Below are 20557 nucleotides of genomic sequence, written 5' to 3'. Positions count from 1 at the left end.
GCGGCCGCCCTGTGCGAGGTCCGGAGAGCCAGGAACGGGCTGGAAGAACCCGAATGAGCGGCGAGAGCAGGGGGTCGGTGCAAAAGCCCGCGAAGACGCTGGGCAGCGCCATTTTGGTAAGCCCCCCCCCCACGGAGCGCAAGGCGCCAACCGGAAGGGCTTCCGGCAGCTGAGAGGCGCGAATTGGGCTACGGCTCTAATGCGCAGCCGCAAGGGCGAGGCCAGCAGCAGCAGCCATTTTTGCCATTAATGACGAAGCAGTTGCGAGGCAATTTCCCAGGCAATTCACCTGTTATAACCACCGGAGCTGTGAGTACAATGGATGATAAGCCCAATACCGAGAAAGCCAGCTCCCCAGTGGTGAGCAAGGAGAAGGCTAAGGGGAAGGATAAGGAGAGGTCAAAACCCTCCCAGTCCCCTGCTTCGGTGGCCTCATTGAAAGAGGCAGAAAAGCGCATAAAAGCGCTAGAGAAGAAATTGGAGGCAGCCTTGCACCCCTCCCCCTCGCCAGTACCACTGACTCAGAGGCATTCAACCACACCTGAACCTGGGACCCCCCAATCAGCCTTTGGACACCTGGGGCCCCTCCAGGAGGGTGACTGGTCCCCAGAGGGGCAGTTCATGGCGTTGCCACAGGCCCCGTCTCCAGCTTTGTCCTGGACTAGGCCTGAACCTTCCGGGATTCCAAGAAGGGGCACACAGGCACCTTCGGCTACGTTCACTCCTACAGCGGCTGGACTGCGATCCCAGACTGGTTCATGGCAACACTTGCCTCCAGATCTACAGGAGATGTTCGCGAATGTTTATGCTCAGGGAGTGAATGCCGGGACAGGTCAGCAGGTGAACCGCCCTCAGACTCAAGCAAGAAACCTTTGGCCAGTACCGCCCCCCTCGGGCTTGGGGTCTCTTTCAGAGGATCCAGACTTTGGTGGGGACAGTGATAAAGAGTACGAATTCTCAGAGGATGAGAACACCCCAGAACAGCAGCCAGTGGCTGGTCTGTTTAAACCTACGCTGTTTCGAACCCTACTTTTCAAGGCAAAGCAGGTAATGGACCTGCAAGGAGCGGCCAAGACACCTGAAGCAGAGGCCGGCAAGACATCAGCTTCCCTTTTACGAGAACCCCAACCCGAGTCGGACCACATCCCGGCTTCGCACATTTTTGTTGAGGGAGTTAAAAAGCCCTGGCAGCACCCCGCTGCGGCCCAGGGGCCTTCGAATTTGGAGCGTAAGTTCTACACATTCGACGAAGAGGTGGAAAAACTTTTGGAGTTTCCCCCCATTGACCAGCCGGTAGTCACGCTGGTTTCTAGTGCCCTGGTGCCGTCAGAGACGGGAGAAAGCTTGAAACCAGAGGACAGGAAAGCGGAAACCCTATTGCGCAAGACCCACCAAATGGCGGGCTGGGGTTTCCGAGCGGCTGCCGCGGCCTCCTTCTTCAACAGGGCCTCCATCATGTGGCTCCAGGAGCTGCAGTCACGCCTCGGCCCGGAGGAGGCCAGACTCCGACAGGATATCAGTAAACTGCAGGCCGCAGCTGAGTTTTCCGCCGATGCCACCCTACACGCAGCTAAGTTTGCCAGTAGAGGCATGGCCACTACACTGTCGTCACGCCGACTGTTGTGGCTGAGAAATTGGCCAGCGGACTTGAAATCAAAATGGCGTCTGGCATCAGCCCCGCTGCAGGGGTCAATGCTCTTCGGCGACATTCTAGATAAGGTCCTCATTGAGGACAAGGACAAGAGGAAGGTCCTCCTTAAGTCCAATAGACGCCAGGACCGTCGCTTTACTCCCTACACGAGACGACAGAACCCATGTTGGGACGCTTCTTCCGGACAGGGACAAGCGCAGAGAGGTTTTCAACAGAACCAATATCCCCAGCAATCATTCAGGAGTGATCGCGGGTCCTACCAGGATCGCTCCAGAGGTTTCCAGCAGTCCAGGCGGCCCTTTCGGGGAGGCAACCAGAGGGGATATCGTCGTTCCAAATGACTCCCCCGGGCCTCTACCTTTAGGAGGGAAGCTACAACACTTCAGCCCCTCCTGGCTGCTCACTTCCTCGGACAAGTGGGTACTAGCCACCGTATCAGAAGGACTTCGTCTGGAATTCATTGGGCCCCCTCCTCATCGATTCGTAAGTTGCCCGAGGCTTCGGGACCTGCACAAGAGGCAGCAGATCCGCAAGGAGATTGCCCATTTATTGGACATACGAGCCATCGAACAGGTACCTCGACAAGAAGTGGGCAAGGGATTTTATTCCAGGATCTTCCTGGTACCCAAGACTTCAGGAGGATACCGGATGATTCTGAATTTGAAACAACTCAATATCTACATCAAATACAGGAGGTTCCACATGCACTCCTTACAGACTATTCTTCCCTCAATACGCTCCAGGGATCTGTTGACTTCAATAGATTTGAAGGAGGCCTACCTCCACGTGCCTGTACACCCGGCACATCGGGAATTTCTCAGGTTCTGTTCAGAAGGCGTCCATTACCAATACAGGGCGATGCCCTTCGGCCTATCCTCGGCCCCACGGACTTTTACCAAGTTGCTGGACGCCCTGACGGCCAATCTTCGGTCTCACTCTATCAGACTGATGGCCTACCTGGACGACATAATTATCTTGTCCAGGTCCCCAGGGCAGGCCAGAGAGGACCTAGCCAGAACAATACGGACACTGGAAGCACATGGCTTCACTATAAACGTGGGAAAAAGTCAGCTGTTCCCGGCAACCAGACTACAACACCTGGGTTCCATCATCGATACCATCTCAGGCAAGGTGACCCTTTCTCCCGAGAGACAGGAGAATATTCATCGCCTGGTCTCCGACTTGATCCGCCTCAGACGGGCCCCGCTGGCACTGTTGTCGAAAGTGCTAGGAACGTTGGTGTCAGCCATAGGTATAGTTCCATGGGCCAGGTACCATATAAGAGGCCTTCAGTGGTTTCTCTTACCAGCTCAGAGAGCCAGGGTCAGCCACTCACAAAGGATTATCATCTTACCAAAGAGAGTCAGAGAGTCGTTGAAGTGGTGGCTCACAGGGCAATGGACGATGGAAGAACTGGCTTCGGTCAATATAAACTTCTTAGAACTAAGGGCAGTGTTTCTAGCCCTACTAGCCTTTGCCCCCATAGTGGAGGGCAAACACATACTTATCTTAACAGACAATGTAGCGACCAGGGCCCACCTGAATCACCAGGGAGGCACAAGGTCTCAACGACTTATGGAGGAAACTATGCGGCTCTTCAACTGGGCCGAGACCCATCTAGCATCGCTGACCGCAGAGCATATCGCAGGGATCAGCAATTCCACAGCGGATTGGCTCAGCAGAGCTACCCTGGACCCGTCAGAGTGGCGACTCCACCCAGACCTGTTCTACCAGTTGACCCAGAGGTTCGGGGTTCCTCTAGTGGACCTATTTGCCAGCAGTCAGAACACCCAGCTCCCGCGGTTTTTCACACGATTCCCGGATCCCAGGGCAGAAGGGACCAACGCCCTACTATCATCTTGGCCCCCCGGTCTCCTGTACGCCTTCCCTCCCGTGAACCTCATCCCGAGGGTGGTGGAGAAAATTCTTCACGAGGAAGCGGAAGTGATTTTACTAGCACCGTACTGGCCACGTCGACCGTGGTTCGCGGACTTGGTGGAGCTTTCAGTGTCACCCCCGTGGAGAATCCCGGATCAGATCATCTCGTTGAGCCAGGGGAATCTGAAACACCCAGATCCCCAATGGCTACACTTGACAGGTTGGCACTTGAAAGGCATAAATTGAAGCAGTTGGACTTACCAGAGAAGGTCATAGATACCATGCAGGCTGCCAGGCGCCCATCGACTTCACGGATTTATCAGGCGACCTGGGCTGCGTTTTGTAAATTTTGCAACAAAGATTTACGGGACCCTAGGGAGGCCTCTATAATTACAGTTTTAGAATTTTTACAGGCAGGGGTGGAACGTGGCTTAGCCCCTAATACCTTGAGAAGGCAGGTGGCGGCTCTGGCTACCATGATTCAGACTCCAGAGTCTCGTCCCTTGGCTCAGCATGCTTGGATCAGAGACTTTATTAAGGGAGCCACGAATAAACATTCTCCGCCTGTCAGGAGATTTCCATCCTGGGACCTCACGTGGGTACTTAAGGCCTTAACTAAACCTCCCTTTGAACCGTTGAGGTCTATACCAATCAGGCTACTTTCCATCAAGACAGCCTTTCTAGTAGCTGTTACATCTGCACGCAGGGTGTCGGAGATATCGGCCTTATCCGTGAGACCTGACCTCTGTGTCTTTTATCCGGATAGGGTGGTTCTTCGATTGGACCCCACCTTTGTGCCAAAGGTGAACACGGCGTTCCATAGGAAGCAGGAACTAATTCTTCCGGATTTCTGCTCTCATGGGAGTCATCCGTCGGAGCTACTATGGCATAAGGTGGATGTCCGGAGGGCTCTAAAGATTTACATTAGAAAGACAGAGGAGTTCCGTAAGTCTGAGACTCTCTTTATTTCATTTTCTGAATATAGGAAGGGACTTGGACTATCGGCAAAATCCATTAGTCGGTGGATCAAGGACTGTATCTCGGAGGCCTACAAGGCCGGAGGACACACAGTTCCAGAAGGATTGACGGCTCACTCAACCAGGAGTGCGGCAACTTCAGCGGCTTGGTCTACTCAAGCATCGATAGAAGACATTTGTCGGGCTGCAACCTGGGCAGCCCCTACGACATTTATTAGACATTACAAGTTGGACTCCTTTGCTTCAGCAGAAGCGGCCTTTGGCAGGAGGGTTCTTCAAAGAGTTTGTGTTTCTCCTAAGTCCCTAGTTAGACCTTCTCCCTCCCATGGGCTTTAAAGATCTTTGGTATATCCCATGTTGGACTCTCCTTCCAGATGCAGTGGAGAAGACCCGTTGTACCTACCTGAACGGTCTTCTCGATGCACTGGAAGGAGAGTCCAAAACCCACCCGGTAGTTGAAGTTCAGGGACACCGGAGGTTGGGTTGGTTCATGAGTTATTGCATTGGTCAATAAAAGTTGGTTATCCTCTTAAGTGCCTTTCGTTTTTAAAACTGAGCTCATGGGGGGACTGCAAGGGGGCGGTACCTATTATTATGTTAATTTTTACTCAGTCTCTACCAATAGGATTGGTTAAATACCCATGTTGGACTCTCCTTCCAGTGCATCGAGAAGACCGTTCAGGTAGGTACAACGGGTCTTTTAGGGAATGTGGGGTTTCCTCTCCGTTGATATACAGTCGCTTGCCCTGCCAGTTTTGGTGGAGGTGTGTTTTTTGTTAAGAATAGAATATAGAATATTTCCTCCCTTCATTGGGGTATTGTTTTCTGCTTGATTGTTTGCCTTGGTGTTTGTTGTGGTTAGCTCTGGCCCAACTCCTGCCCCAAGGACTGTGGATGTGTGGGAGACATCCACATGCCGCAGGCCTGTTTTGCTCCCGGTGGAATCTGCTGATGAAGGCTCCTCTGACCAAGAAGACATAAGTGACAGGGAGGAGGAGAGTGGGGCAGACAGCTCAGAAGGAGACCAATTATCTAGCTCCTCCTTGGATTCAGAACAAGAGTTAATGATACAGCTATGCATGCGGAGAGCGATGCATAGGCAGCAACAACTGAGAGATTATTATCAAAGAAAATGAGTCCACCTGTGGTTGGGTGGGGCTGTGGTCATTAGTGAGGCTGCTATAAATAGCAGCCTGTGGGTTTGGCCATTGTGGAGGATTATCTGATCGTTGTGTTTTGTGCCTGCCTTGCTGACTTTGACCCTTTGTGTGCTGATTTTCCCCCGCTTTGAAACTAAACCAGAGCCAAGTGCGTTTCACTTTGTGAAAGAAGAAGGACTGTGAATTGCCTCACAGCTGCAAGCTAAGTATCACAGAACTGATAAGGGACTTGTACCAATTACCAGTTTGTTTGGAGACGAGGGCTCTTTGCTATCCTAAAAGAGGGCTTGGTTTAAGTGAATTTTCATTATAAAGAACATTGTTTTGAATTTTCAAACGTGTGTGTGTCTAAAATTTGTACCTGTGAATTTTGGGGAGGAGTCTACCAGAGAGCCCGACAGAACAGGTGTTAATCCCTGCTTATCCAGGAGTGAGTGTATTCTCGTATCCTTGTTTTCTGCTTAGATTTCCCATTGTCTCTTTTTGACTGCCATTCTTCTTTCCTTTGTCAAATTAGAAAGCAACACAACTCAACCTTGGACGATTCCTGAAGAGTTAAGTAGGGCCAGACATGGGTAGCATTTGAATAAAACTGCAGTAGAAGGAAATTCTACTGTTATCTGGGAAATTTTTGGAAAAAATGCATTTAAAAAGAAGAAGGAAATGGCTCATCATAGAACAGGGGTCCCCAAACTTGGCAACGTTAAGACAACTTTAATTCTGGGAGTTGAAGTCCACAAGTCTTAAAGTTGCCAAGTTTAAAGATCTCTGTCATAGAATACAGGAATAGAAGCCATCAAATTATTTATTTATTTATTTTGTCCAATACACAATGAGGGTTTTAGTGGGTATATATGTATCTATATACACATAGTAAAATACATGATGAAGGTTATAGAGGAGATACTCATAGTAAAATATATCTAAGAAATAATAGAAAAGAAGGTTTAGTAATAGAACATATCAATGAAAGAATAGAAAAAGAGATATAGGAATAGAAGAAAGGTATAGGAGATATAGGAGAGCAATAGGACAGGGGATGGAAGGCACTCTAGTGCACTTGTACTCGCCCCTTACTGACCTCTTAGGAATCTGGATAGGTCAACTGTAGATAATCTAAGGGTAAACTGTTGGGGGTTTGGGAATGACACTAGGGAGTCCGGTAATGAGTTCCACGCTTCGACAACTCGGTTACTGAAGTCATATTTTTTACAGTCAAGTTTGGAGCAGTTAATATTAAGTTTAAATCTGTTTGCCATTGTTCAAGAATAGAAAATAGAATAGAATAGAATAGATTTTTTTTATTGGCCAAGTGTGATTGGACACACACAAGGAATTTGTCTTTGGTGCCTATGCTCTCAATGTACATAAAAGAAAAGAGACATTTGTCAAGAATCCTGAGGTTAAAAAAACACTTAATGATTGTCATAGGGTACAAATAAGCAATTAGGAAACAATCATTATTTCTTTATTTGTTTGTTTATTTGTTGTATGTGTGTGTGTGTGTGTGTGTATGTATGTATGTATGCATGCATGCATGTATGTATGTATGTATGTATGTATGTATATGCTGCTCATTCCAAAACGGACTCAAAGCAGCTGACAAGTGACATAAATACAATTGTAAAATATGATCAGAATACACAGTAAAATCAGTTAATATAATAAAACAGTAAAATCCTAAAAAGAACCATACATACACTACAGTCAATCTAATTCCAGGACTGCTGGCAAAGACAGGTCTTAACAACTTTCCAGAAGACCGGTAGGGTGGAAATAATGCAGATCTCTGGGGGCAGTTGATTCCATAGGGTCAGAGCCACCACAGAGAAGGCCCTTCCCGGAGGTCCCACCAATGTTTCCAAATGTAAAATAATGCACTTGGGGAAAAGGAATCCTAAATCTGAGTATTGCATTGGCAGTTCTGTGTTAGCAAAAACTTCAGAAGAGAAGGATTTAGGGGTAGTGATTTCTGACAGTCTCAAAATGGGTGAGCAGTGTGGTCGGGCGGTAGGAAAGGCAAGTAGGATGCTTGGCTGCATAGCTAGAGGTATAACAAGCAGGAAGAGGGAGATTGTGATCCCCTTATATGGAGCGCTGGTGAGACCACATTTGGAGTACTGTGTTCAGTTCTGGAGACCTCACCTACAAAAAGATATTGACAAAATTGAACGGGTCCAAAGACGGGCTACAAGAATGGTGGAAGGTCTGAAGTATAAAACGTATCAGGAAAGACTTAATGAACTCAATCTGTATAGTCTGGAAGACAGAAGGAAAAGGGGGGACATGATCGAAACATTTAAATATGTTAAAGGGTTAAATAGGGTTCAGGAGGGAAGTGTTTTTAACAGGAAAGTGAACACAAGAACAAGGGGACACAATCTGAAGTTAGTTGGGGGAAAGATCAAAGGCAACATGAGAAAGTATTATTTTACTGAAAGAGTAGTAGATCCTTGGAACAAACTTCCAGCAGACGTGGTTGGTAAATCCACAGTAACCGAATTTAAACATGCCTGGGATAAACATATATCCATTGTAAGATAAAATACATGAAATAGTAAAAGGGCAGACTAGATGGACCATGGGGTCTTTTTCTGCCGTCAGTCTTCTATGTTTCTATGTTTCTAATCAACATTGCTTGACAGACGGGACCTGGAGAAGGCCGACTCTTTATCTTATATTAATATAAATCATAAGGATACAAGCAACAAGTTACAGTCATACAGTCATAAGTGGGAGGAGATGGGTGATAGGAACGATGAGAAGATGTATTGCAGACTTAGTGAATAGTTTGACAGTGTCGAGGGAATTATTTGTTTAGCAGAGTGATGGCATTCGGGGGGAAAACTGTTCTTGTGTCTAGTTGTCTTGGTGTGCAGTTCTCTATAAGCATCGTTTTGAGTAGTTGGAACAATTTATGTCCAGGATGCAAGGGGTCTGTAGATATTTTCATGGCCCTCTTTTTGACTCATGCAGTATACAGGTCCTCAATGGAAGGCAGGTTGGCTTCAGCGAGGCCGCCTTTCTTAGTGCCATCTTGGAATAACTCTTAACCCAAAACTTGGGTTAACTTTTAATCCACCTTTTGGACAACCATGACTTGAATGAATGAATATCTCTACAGACAGGGCATTTATATCCGTAAGATATTTAATTAGATATTTAATAGATTTGATATTTAATAGATTTAATAGATTAGATAATAGATTTGTATGCCGCCCCAAGTCTACGGAGAGGGGCGGCATACAAATCTAATAAATAAATAAAATAAATAAATATTTTGATTTCTCAAACTTGCTCTGCAATCCTGGAATGCAAGAACTTTAGCAACACAAATTAACCAGGTCCAATCCTGCTTATCCCAACGATAGTGGGGCCAGGTGCCGAAATATGTGGAGACCCGTCTGTCTTTCTCCTCCTAGTTTTATGGATTTTATTTTGTTGCTTTTCTTGCTGGAATGAGCTAGGCTTACAAACTTGAATAACTTTTAATAACTTCAATTTGCCTTTCTCTGCCCCTTGTTTCTCCCTCCCTTCCAGGACAGAACTGTATCGGTCACTGTTTGGCAAGCAGGTCCAGCTGGAAGGAGACCAAGCCTAGTAATCCATAGGACACCTTTGGAGGTTCTGGTATGTGGGAGAAATTCTCATGTTCGAATAGTCCCACCACCCGAAAGGCCTCGCTCAAAGGAGCCAAGATGGAGTCCGTCCCTTTGATGGAGAAGAAGCTAAGGAAGCTGCCATCCATGATCATATTGGGGAGCAGGACAATGGATGATTGATTGATTGATGATGGATGGATTGGATGGTGGATGGATGGATGGATTGGATGAAGGATGGGTGGATGGTGGGTGGATGGATGGATGGATGGATGGATGGATGGATGCATAGATTGGATGGATGGATTGGATGGAGAATGGATGGATTGGATGATGGATAGATAGACTGATGGACTGGATGACAGATAGATAGATAGATGGATGGATGCCAAAGCAACTTGATTGATGAAAAATTGCCTTCTTTCAAGTTTCCTGAAAAAACTTGGTGACACGTTGCACAAGTGGATGTTACGACATTGGCCCCAAAAGTCATGGAATAAAATTGGATTTAAATCTTTTAGATAAACAAAGACTCCCTTTCTGTATGTGTGTTTGTGTGTGTGTGTGTACATGTGTCCCTTATAGAGAGAGAGAGCTGCCAATTTCAGTGAGTGCTACAGGACAACAGTTAGGCCCTTTTGATTTTGTTCTTAATCATCCCACCTCCATTATTTGGTTGTGCCTTTCCTGCAGTTTGAAAGTAGAAACCTAAACATTTGAATGTCTCTCTGAACAGCACTGTAACCTCCGCCCCACCTTCCAAAAATGTTGGGGTGAAATACAGTGGTCCCTCAATTTTCGCGGGTTCGAACTTCGCGAAATGGCTATACCACGGTTTTTCAAAAATATTAATTAAACAATACTTTGTTGTTTTTTCCCCTATACCACGGTTTTTCCTGCCCGATGATGTCATATGTCATCACCAAACTTTTGTCCGCCTTTAATAAATATTTTTTTAAATAAACTTTAATAAATAAACATGGTGAGTAATAATCTAAATGGTTGCTAAGGGAATGAGAAATTGCAGTTTAGGGGTTTAAAGTGTTAAGGGAAGGCTCATGATACTGTTCATAGCCAAAAATAGTGTATTTACTTCCGCATCTCTACTTCGCGGAAATTCGACTTTTGCGGGCGGTCTCGGAACGCAACCCCCGCGAAAATCGAGGGAACACTGTATTGGGAAGCTAAATCAGCGTGTTCTAAGATCGGAATTTCCCCTAACTTGAGACCACACACAAGAACACTGTGTTTTTAAGCTGAAGCACACCATTAAAAATATCTGAAATGCTTTTTACATCCACCTTTGGAGGGCTCACGGAGGTGGCTCTGCCTTTGCTTATATGTTATTCTCTGACGAATACTTGTGCATTTTTAGTCCAGAGCTGTTAATATATTTAATTATTTTTGCTGGTAGGGATTTGAAGAGACCAAATATTTTCTCCTTCTTGCAGAAGTTAGGTCCAGGATGAATCTAACAAAGGGAAGAACAATTTACTTGTTTTTATTTAGAAGATCCTTGGAAATTAAATCCCATAAAATGGATTTATTAGCGTGCTGTGATCCGTCTTCCCGTGAAGGTTATTTTGCATAAGTATCATGTCCATGTATGTAATAATAATGCACCAGGCTATATTGATTGTCTTAGAACCATCGCTCACAAATTTGTGCAAACACACCCTCACACAAATGTAGCCAATAAAATACAGTCTTATACATACAGTCTTTGTATTTGTGTGTAATGTTATATGTGTGTGTGCCTTGAATGATACACCTTTCTATGGATTTATTGAGCTTAAAAATTAAAGTACTGTTTCAGTTAATAATTAAGAGCTTTCTATATCAGCTATTTAAATTAATGCTTGAGAAATGAGCGTGGATGTCGTAAGGATTGCAAGGTTGATGAAATAGATTGTCAAGGCATATTATTTTTATTTATTTATCAAAATAATGCCCATTTCACTGTCAAAGCAACTCTGGGCAATTTACAAATGAAAGTACATTCATCGGTAAAATAACTTAATGAGGAATTAGTAAATTCAGTGACAAAATATTTAAATCAAAATTACAAGTGAATTAGAGAAATCTTTTATATTTCAAATTGACTCAATATTTTAGCTTTTCCACCAGTATATTTTTTTTAAAACAAAAAGGTTAGAAATATTAATTGCAGCAATTATTAATTGAAATGTTAATTGCAGCAATAGGATTAGCATTGATTTGGTGTTTTAATGCAAGAGATATCAATACGGAAGAAACTCATTATGTCATAACAGTTGTCAAACAGATCAGTAATGTGACGGATTTTTTAAAAATTTTGTTTGTTTGTTTGTTTATTGGATTTGTATGCCGCCCCTCTCCGAGGACTCGGGGCAGCTCACGACGTATCAAAACAACATAACAGTACAGTAGTACCTCGTGATACGAACCCCTCGTCATATGAACTTTTCGAGATACAAACCTGGGGTTCGGAATATTTTTACCCCTTCTTACGAACTTTTTTCACCTTACGAACCCACCGCCATGAACGCTGAACCCGGAAGTTCGGCAAAGGTTCGGGGTCCGGGAGGCCGCCGAGAAGCGCCGCCGCCCAGCTGTCACCTTTGCAGAAGAGACGTGGAGCTGTCAGCCGGTCAGGAGGAATTCCAGGGGCAGAGCTTTGACATCACGGAGACGTCCTTCCTGGCCGGCCGAAACGTGGACTCCAGGAAGGACATCTTCGTGACGTCAAAGCTCCACCCCTGGAATTCCCTATTGGGATTCCCCACCTACGTTTGAGCCTACCGACCGTCCGACAGCTCCACCGCTCTTCTACAAAGGTGACAGCTGGGCGGCGGCGTTTCTCGGCGGCCTCCCAAACCCGAACTTTTGCAGAACCTCCGGGTTCTGCGTTCGGGTGAACGCTGAGAAACCCCCCCGGCTGTTTCAGGAGGTGACAGACGGGCGGTGCCACTTCTCGGCAGCCTCCCGAACTCAAACCTTTGCCGAACTTCCAGGTTCGGGTTCGGGAGAACGCCGAGAACCACATGGCTGTTTCAAAAGGTGACAGCCGGGCGGCGGCACCCAGCAGAGTACTGTTTTTGCTATATATTTTTTTGCTTCCACACATTACAGTGTTCCCTCGATTTCCGCGGGGGATGCGTTCCAAGACTGCCCGCGAAAGTCGAATTTCCACGAAGTAGAGATGCGGAAGTAAATACACCATTTTTGGCTATGGACAGTATCACAAGCCATCCCTTAACACTTTAAAACCCTAAATTACCATTTCCCATCTGCTTAACAACCATTTACTCATCATTATTACTGGTACTCACTATTGAATAAGACACTTAGTGATCCTGATATTTATAAACATAATTATTTATTAACAATAATTTTTTTTGTTTGTTATTTATTTGCAAAAATTATTAGTTTGGCAATGACATGTGACATCATTGGGTGGGAAAAACCGTGGTATAGGAAAAAAACCGCGAAGTATTTTTTAATTAATATTTTTTGAAAAACCGTGGTATAGGCTATTCGCGAAGTTCGAACCCCCAAAAATCGAAGGAACACTGTAATCGGTTTTACATTGTTTCCTATGGGAAACATTGTTTCATCTTACGAACTTTTCGCCTTACGAAACTCCTCCCGGAACCAATTAAGTTCGTAAGATGAGGTATCACTGTACATCTAAAAATCCAATTAATATGGCTAAAAAAGACTTTAAAACTCTAATTTAAAAAAATTCATCACTATTCACTCAACAAAACATACTAAACATTCATTATAGCCTTTTTTTTGCCGCAATTGTTTAGTGAGCCTGGCAAAATGGCCACCACAGTTGTTATACCAACACCATGATTGTTAAGCGAACCCATTGTTCACTATGGGTGCCGAAATCAGAGGTACCAGTTTTCAGCAAAGCACTCATAAAAAGCAATCACGTGACTACAGGATGCTACAAATGGCTATAAAAGAAGCTATATTGCAAGGGTGTGAAGATCAATCACGTGATTTTGGATTAGAGGGCTTAATTGTTGAAATTTCAAATTCTGGTCCTAAGAAACCCCCAGGATAGATGGGCATTAAGAACTGTGATGGCCAGTGGTTAGAATGTAGTATTGCAGGCTAACTCTGCCAACAGCCAGCAGTTCGATTCTTTCGATCCTGACCAGCTTAAGTTTGGCTCAACTCCGTGTTTCCGAGGTCAGTAAAATGACAGCATTTGTTGGGGGCAAAGGCTGACTCTGTAAATCACTTAAAGAAGGCTGTAAAAGCACTGCGAAGCAGTATATGACTGCTATTGCTATTGCAGTTTAACTCTGCCCACTGCTAGGAGTTCGATCCTCACCAGCTCAAGGTTGACACAGCCTTCCATCCTTCTGAGGTTGGTAAAACAAGGACCCAGATTGTTGGGGGCAATATGCTGACCCTGTAAACTGCATAGAGAGCTGTAAAGCACTGTGAAGTGGTATACAAGCTATTAGCAAGCAACCAGTCATAAATCAAGAACTACCTGTGTTGTCACTTACCAAAGCTCTGCATCTATGCCAGGTCACCTCTTGGCAAAATATAACTAGAGATATTGTAGAAGCGCATACCTGCCCAAATTCCAAAGCTACTTTGAGATAACGAAATAATAGTTTGTGAATTCCCATCAAGTTTCATTCTCCAAGAGAAGAGAAGAGAATAGGAATAGAATTAGAATAGGAATAGAATTAGAATAGAATAGAAGAATAGAATAGAATAGGCTGCATAGCTAGAGGTATAACAAGCAGGAAGAGGGAGATTATGATCCCGCTGTATAGAAAGCTGGTGAGACCACATTTGGAATACTGTGTTCAGTTCTGGAGACCTCACCTACAAAAAGATATTGACAAAATTGAATGGGTCCAAAGACGGGCTACAAGAATGGTGGAAGGTCTTAAGCATAAAACGTATCAGGAAAGACTTAATGAACTCAATCTGTATAGTCTGGAGTACAGAAGGAAAAGGGGGGACATGATCAAAACATTTAAATATGTTAAAGGGTTAAATAAGGTTCAGGAGGGAAGTGTTTTTAATAGGAAAGTGAACCCAAGAACAAGGGGACACAATCTGAAGTTAGTTGGGGGAAAGATCAAAAGCAACGTGAGAAAATATTATTTTTCTGAAAGAGTAGTAGATCCTTGGAACAAACTTCCAGCAGAAGTGTTTGGTAAATCCACAGTAACTGAATTTAAACATGCCTGGGATAAACATATATCCATTGTAAGATAAAATACAGGAAATAGTATAAGGGCAGACTAGATGGACCATGAGGTCTTTTTCTGCCGTCAGACTTCTATGCTTCTAATAGAATAGAATAGAACTCTATATTGGCCAAGTGTGAATAGAATAGAATAGAATTTTTATTGGCCAAGTGTGATTGGACACACAAGGAATTTGTCTTGGTGCATATGCTCTCAACATACATAAAATAAAATATCTTTGTCAAGAATCGTGGTACAACACTTAATGATTGTCATAGGGGTCAAATAAGCAATGAAGAAGCAATATTAATAAAAATCTTAAAAATCTTAGGATATACGCAACAAGTTACAGTCATACAGTCAACATGGGAGGAAATGGGTGATAGGAATGATGAGAAAAACTAGTAGAATAGAAGTGCAGATTTAGTAGAAAGTCTGACAGTGTTGAGGGAATTATTTGTTTGGTAGAGTGATGGCGTTCGGAAAAAACTGTTCTTGTGTCTAGTTGTCTTGGTGTGCAGTGCTCTGTAGCGACGTTTTGAGGATTGAACACACAAGGAAATTTGTCTTTGGTGCCTCTGCTCTCAGTGTACATAAAATAAAATATTTGTGGGGCCGCATAAGGGCAGTTACCCCAGAACAAACACCCCCCCCCCCCCAAAGGCCAACATTTTCTAATTTTGCCCCCTGCTGGGGTGGAAAAAGTATCTGTGTCAAAGTGGCTATTGAATTTTGTCTTGGAAAATGTATGTAGCATGGACAAATAAATCTTCAGCTGCATTTGCAGCCAAGTCCTGGCAGTAGATCTTGGAGAAGTGCATTGATTTTTCATCTTCTTATTTTCCTTTTCATCCATCTTCAATTCCTTTCTTTCCTCGGGTGTGTGTGTGTGTGAGAGAGAGAGAAAAGAAATAGTCCCAAGAGAAGCTACTTTCATATGTTGCCCTTCGCAGTGTGCTATTTCTCCTCTGACAAGAAGCAGTGGATGGGGAACTAGTGTTTATTTATTTATTATTTATTTATTTATTAGATTTGTATGCCGCCCCTCTCCGTAGACTCGGGGCGGCTCACAACAATAACATGTTGTGGTTGGATCGCAGCCAGGTCCTCTGGCAACGGACTTTGAGCCTGATGCACTGGGTCTGTCTGGCCATGGTCAGCCTGTGTGGCTGTCGGAGGAGTCGGGCAGCGAGGAGGAGGGAGAGTCTGGGTGTGAGGAACCTGCAGAGGCTATAAAACCCCCAACTGGAGATTTGCAGCCCCCAACGGACTTTTCCAGGGTCTGAGGAGGAAGAGGAGATAAGGGATCCGATCCTGGATGTATGGGTCAGAAGGATACAGGGGAGGCAAGAACAGTTATGGAGGCTCAGAAGGAGGAAGTGAGCACAGCTGTGCATAGTCTGCACTCCCTTTCGTAAAGTTCTTAAGACCCACCTCTGCCGCCAGGCATGGGGGAACTGAGACATCTCCCCTGGGCCTATACAGTTTATACATGGTATGTTTGTGTGTATGCTTGCTTTTAATAATGGGGTTTTTAGTGTTTTTTAAATTATTAGATTTGTTCTTACATTGTCTTTGTTATTGTTGTGAGCCACCCCAAGTCTACGGAGAGGGGCGGCATACAAATCTAATAAATAAATTATTATTATTATTAATAATAATAATAATAATAATAATAATAATAATAATAATAATAATAATAATATAAGGCAGTGGAGTTGGGAGGTTCCCTTTGCAAAAAGCTAATATTTGTCCCTCCGGAGGAGGAGAGCATGTGGAAAGTTGTTTTTGCCTGTTGTTCTAACAAATTGTGCTGCAGTACTGGACAATTATAGGGTTAAGAATCTTGTAAGTAATCCTTGGGTTGAGAATCACTTGTTTGGGAATTTATCTTGTCAACTGGGGCTCCCGACTGAATTTATTTATTATTTATTTATTTATTTGTCATACAAATATAGTATTGTTGTAGTATGTTGAACATAATATAAGTATAAAGTAGAGATAGAAAAGATACGATAGACACAAAGGTGCACTTATGCACGCCTCCTGCCGCACGAATCCCAGCGACCGATTAGGTCCCACAGAGTGGGCCTTCTCCGGGTTCCGTCAACTAAACAATGTCGGTTGGCGGGCCCCAGGGGAAGAGCCTTCTCTGTGGCGGCACCGGCCCTCTGGAACCAACTCCCCCCGGAGATTAGGACTGCCCCTGCTCTTCCTGCCTTCCGTAAACTCCTTAAAACCCACCTTTGCCGTCAGGCATGGGGGAACTGAAACATCTCCCCCTGGGCACGTTTAATTTATGCATGGTATGTCTGTGTGTGTGTCTGTTAGCATATCGGGTTTTTAATATTTAAACATTTTAAACTTGTCTGATTACCCATGATTTGTTTCTACATGTTGTGAGCCGCCCCGAGTCTTCGGAGAGGGGCGGCATACAAATCTAAGTAATAAATAAATAAATAAATAAACTAGTAAGGGGACAACCAATTTAAGAACTAAGGGAAAAAATTCTGACAGTGAGAACAATTAATCAGTGGAACGACTTGGGTACCCGAAATTTTGGGTACTCCAACATTGGAGGTTTTGAAGAAGAGACTGAACAATCACTTCTCTAAAATGGGATGGGGTCTTCTGCAACCTCCGAGGTCCCTTCCAATTCTATTCTCTGTCCAGGAAATTATTTTCAGTGATGAAAGCTTCACAAGTGAAGGCAAGTATATTTGTCCCAGGATAGTGATGAAATTGGGTTAGTCACTGGTCTTCTAAGCAAATTCAATTTCGCATGAACGCGTTTCAGCCTTGTTTTGTATTTTCTGCCAGATTTCATCAAGCTACGAATCCGCTCCCTCCCTATTTCTCTTTATACAGGTACAAACTTCACCAGGGAATTTCTCTACTGGGATACATGCTTTGGGCTGTTCTGTGAATCTGGCTATTTTTGTACCTGCTCAGCCAACAATCTTAGTTGCTGCGAAATTGAATGCATGTCCTTGTCTGTTGCCATGTGAGGCTACCAATGCGCTTGGGTCTACCCTCGTCTGACTGCTCGTTTGTGCTCTTAGCTTCCTTCAGAGTCACGGGCAATCCATGCAGGAGATCCGGTAGATTATATTGGAAGTATCTCCCACTTCTAAGCAGCCCAAATTCAACTTTGCATTGTTTTGTGTCTTCTGCCAGATTTCATCAGTCTATGAATCCGCTCCCTCCCTCTTGTGTACGTGTGTGTATGTGTATATACACATACAGTTTATATAGTAGATAATGTATATTTTTGTGTGCCTGTGTGTAATATGTATGTACAAATACAGCATATATACATAGAATTAAATAGTGTATGTTGGATGTTCAGCAATAGTAAATAGATAGGGAAATTACATCACTTTGAGGTGAGGAGAGGCCTGGCACCCTAACCCAAACCCTTGACATGAGTGACGTCAAGTTGGCCATCTTTAAGCCAGTCACATGACCTTTAAGCCACTCCCCAGTCAAATGATTGTCAAGCCACTCCCACCTGGTCACATGGCCGGCAAGCCACACCCACAAAATAAGCCACATCCACAGGGTGGTAGTAAAAAAAAATTACAGCCCTTCACTGTCCAGTGGGTCAAGAGAACCAGTCAAGGACTCCAATGAAGCAAAGGAACAAAGCAATGAGTCCAGGAACCAAAGGAACAAGGCAAGAAGTCCAGCAAACTCCAGATGTCGGCAAAGGCACACCAAACTCCATGAATTCAGCGTTTGTTCCTGACCAAATGGCCCTCTCCACACTGTCTCCTTAAGTCCAGGTGTGAGGCCAAGTTGATAAGATAAATTCCCCAAACAGTTGCTTCTCAGCCAAAATTATTATTATTATTATTATTATTATTATTATTATTTATTAGATTTGTATGCCGCCCCTCTCCGCAGACTCGGGGCGGCTCACAGCAACAATAGAAACAATATATTGTATTACAAATCCAATCATTTAAAAATCATTTTAAAAAACCTTATTAAAAACAAAACATACACACAAACATACCACGCATAACTTGTATAGGCCTGGGGGGAAAGGAGTATCTCAATTCTCAAAACCTACTTATAAGGATATTAACTCTATTAATGTCCAGTACTGTATCAAGGTTTGTCAGGCAAAAACACTCTTCACATGCTCTTCTCCTCCGGAGGCACAAATGTTGGCTTTTTGCAAAGAGCACCTTCCAACTCCTCCCCCTTATATACTTTCTGGGAGTGCAGACTCGGCACAGCTGAGCTCACTTCCTCTTTCTGAGCTTCCTTAACTGCTCCTGCCTCCCCTGCATCCTTCTTACCCATACATTCAGCATTGGGTCCTTTATCTCCTCTTCCTCCTCCTCAGACCCTGGCAAATCCCCAGTTGGGGGTTCTATAGCCTCTGTAGGCTCTTCACACCCAGACTCTCCTGACTCCTCCAACAGTTACATAGTCCGACCGTGTCCAGAGGGCCCCAGTTCATCAGGCTCAAAGTCCGGTGCCAGAGGGCCTGGCTGCGAGCCAACCACAACAGACAAGACCATGACACTAGTTTTTAAAGTTGCCAAAATTGCTCTCAGGGTTTCAAGAATGACTTAAAACTTTCTAATTCGGGTACTTTGAAACTGGAGGATTTTAAACTTTGGAGGATTTTAAACTTGAATCCTTGTATAAACTCGTGCAGAGAAATATTCCTCTGCTGAAAAACGTCCTTTTATTTACATATGGAGAATTTGCTTTGTGTATTAAATTGTGGGTTACTTCAGACCTCCCTTAATACTTCAAAAAGATGCTTGAACTAAGATTTCGATAATATGCAAGTACTCTACAAATGTAATGATTCATTAACTCAGTTCACCGAAAGGGGTCTAATTAACTAATTGGTTTGACAGTCTTGTTTTATTATCTACTGTGTACTTTGGTGGTGTTTTTTTAAAAAAAAAATATAAATACAGTTCATTATTCTGAGCACTGCAAATTAGATTTGCATGTTTAACCTTTCCGTGTATAAACTCAGTTATATTCCTCTGGGCTGGGGTTTTATGACATGGTCACTCATGGCTAAGTAAACTGTGGATTATTAATGGGTTTATGGTTTACTCTCTTCTGTAAACACACTTTGATTATTGAAACAAATGAGAAGATGAACGTATAGTAAGGTGGAATTTTAAAACATTTCTTTTGGGTTTAATGGAAAAAAGACTTTGATGTTACATATGTTGACGTCAGCAAGATTAATTTACCCATAAAAATGGGTTTGTCACCTTGATCCCCACAATGGAAGAATGTCTGCAAAAATTGGTAGAGTTAGCAGAGATGGTTAAATTGACTGTTTTGATAAAAGAATATATATATATATATTCAAGGCTGAAATAGCGCTATCTTAGTCTCCCTTAATTTTAAAAATTCAGCAAAAACATGTGATACATATATATATATGTATATTTTTTGCTGAATTTGAAAATTAAGGGAGACTAGGATAGATCTATTTCGGCCTTATTTTGGCCTCATCACCTAGCCATACCCACTGGGACTTGAACCTGCAACCTTTGCCTTGTAAGGCAGAGAATTATCCTCTAGGCTACAGTATCCAATCCCTTCAGCTCTGCACCAGGGAAGGGTTACATATTTTTGTGTTGAATCACCCTGGTGTATTGAAGGAACATCACAGCTCCTTATTTGCCTCTCTCTATATATATATAAAGACTTATTCATGAAAGAGAAGGTTGTCAGCATGTTTTTAAACAACTTTTATTCATTTATAAGGTAGTATACAAAAATATATATACAAAAGTAAATAGTAGGAAAAATAGGGAAGGGAAAAGGGAAGGAAATAAAAGGGGGGAAAATAAAAATAAAATGCTTTTATTTCTACTTGGAAACTGCTTCTGGATTTTGTGGGGGCGAAATGAACCTCTGATTTTGGGTCTTAACGATTAGTTAGATTTATTTTTATAGAAATGGGTATTATGTAAAAGTAGAAAGTTGAGGTTTGATGTTAATGCCTTATATAAAATGAATAAATAAAAGGTTAGTGCCTTTTATTTTTATTTCCCCCCCTTTCCTTCCCTTCCCTTTTCCCTTCCCTATTTTT

General features: G+C 43.6%; 2 protein-coding genes across 4 annotated transcripts in view; both read left to right on the top strand.

Moving 5' to 3' along the window:
* Positions 1-17795, top strand: part of AATF (apoptosis antagonizing transcription factor) — a 141266-nt gene extending 123471 nt beyond the window's left edge. The window contains exons 12-13 of one of the 3 annotated variants that reach the window (XM_070735332.1): positions 9207-9296; positions 17344-17795. In XM_070735332.1, coding sequence (XP_070591433.1) covers positions 9207-9267 — 61 coding nt within the window. In that variant the 3' untranslated portion in view covers positions 9268-9296; positions 17344-17795. Of the gene's footprint in view, positions 1-9206; positions 10985-17343 lie in introns of those variants that run through there. The other 2 variants (XM_070735334.1, XM_070735331.1) reach the window with 2 other exon arrangements.
* On the top strand, positions 54-5039 carry LOC139158138 (uncharacterized). The gene is made up of 4 exons (XM_070735557.1): positions 54-116; positions 208-1578; positions 1715-4422; positions 4515-5039. The coding sequence occupies exons 1-3, from the start codon at positions 54-56 to the stop codon at positions 3773-3775; spliced, it is 3495 nt and encodes a 1164-aa protein (XP_070591658.1). The 3' UTR covers positions 3776-4422; positions 4515-5039.
* Positions 17796-20557: the final 2762 nt, after the last annotated feature.

Source organism: Erythrolamprus reginae, chromosome 1, assembly GCF_031021105.1.
Source record: "Erythrolamprus reginae isolate rEryReg1 chromosome 1, rEryReg1.hap1, whole genome shotgun sequence".
Classification (NCBI taxonomy): Eukaryota; Metazoa; Chordata; class Lepidosauria; order Squamata; family Dipsadidae; genus Erythrolamprus; species Erythrolamprus reginae.
Note: the sequence above shows the minus strand (reverse complement) of the source record. Positions and strands in the feature narration are given on the sequence as shown.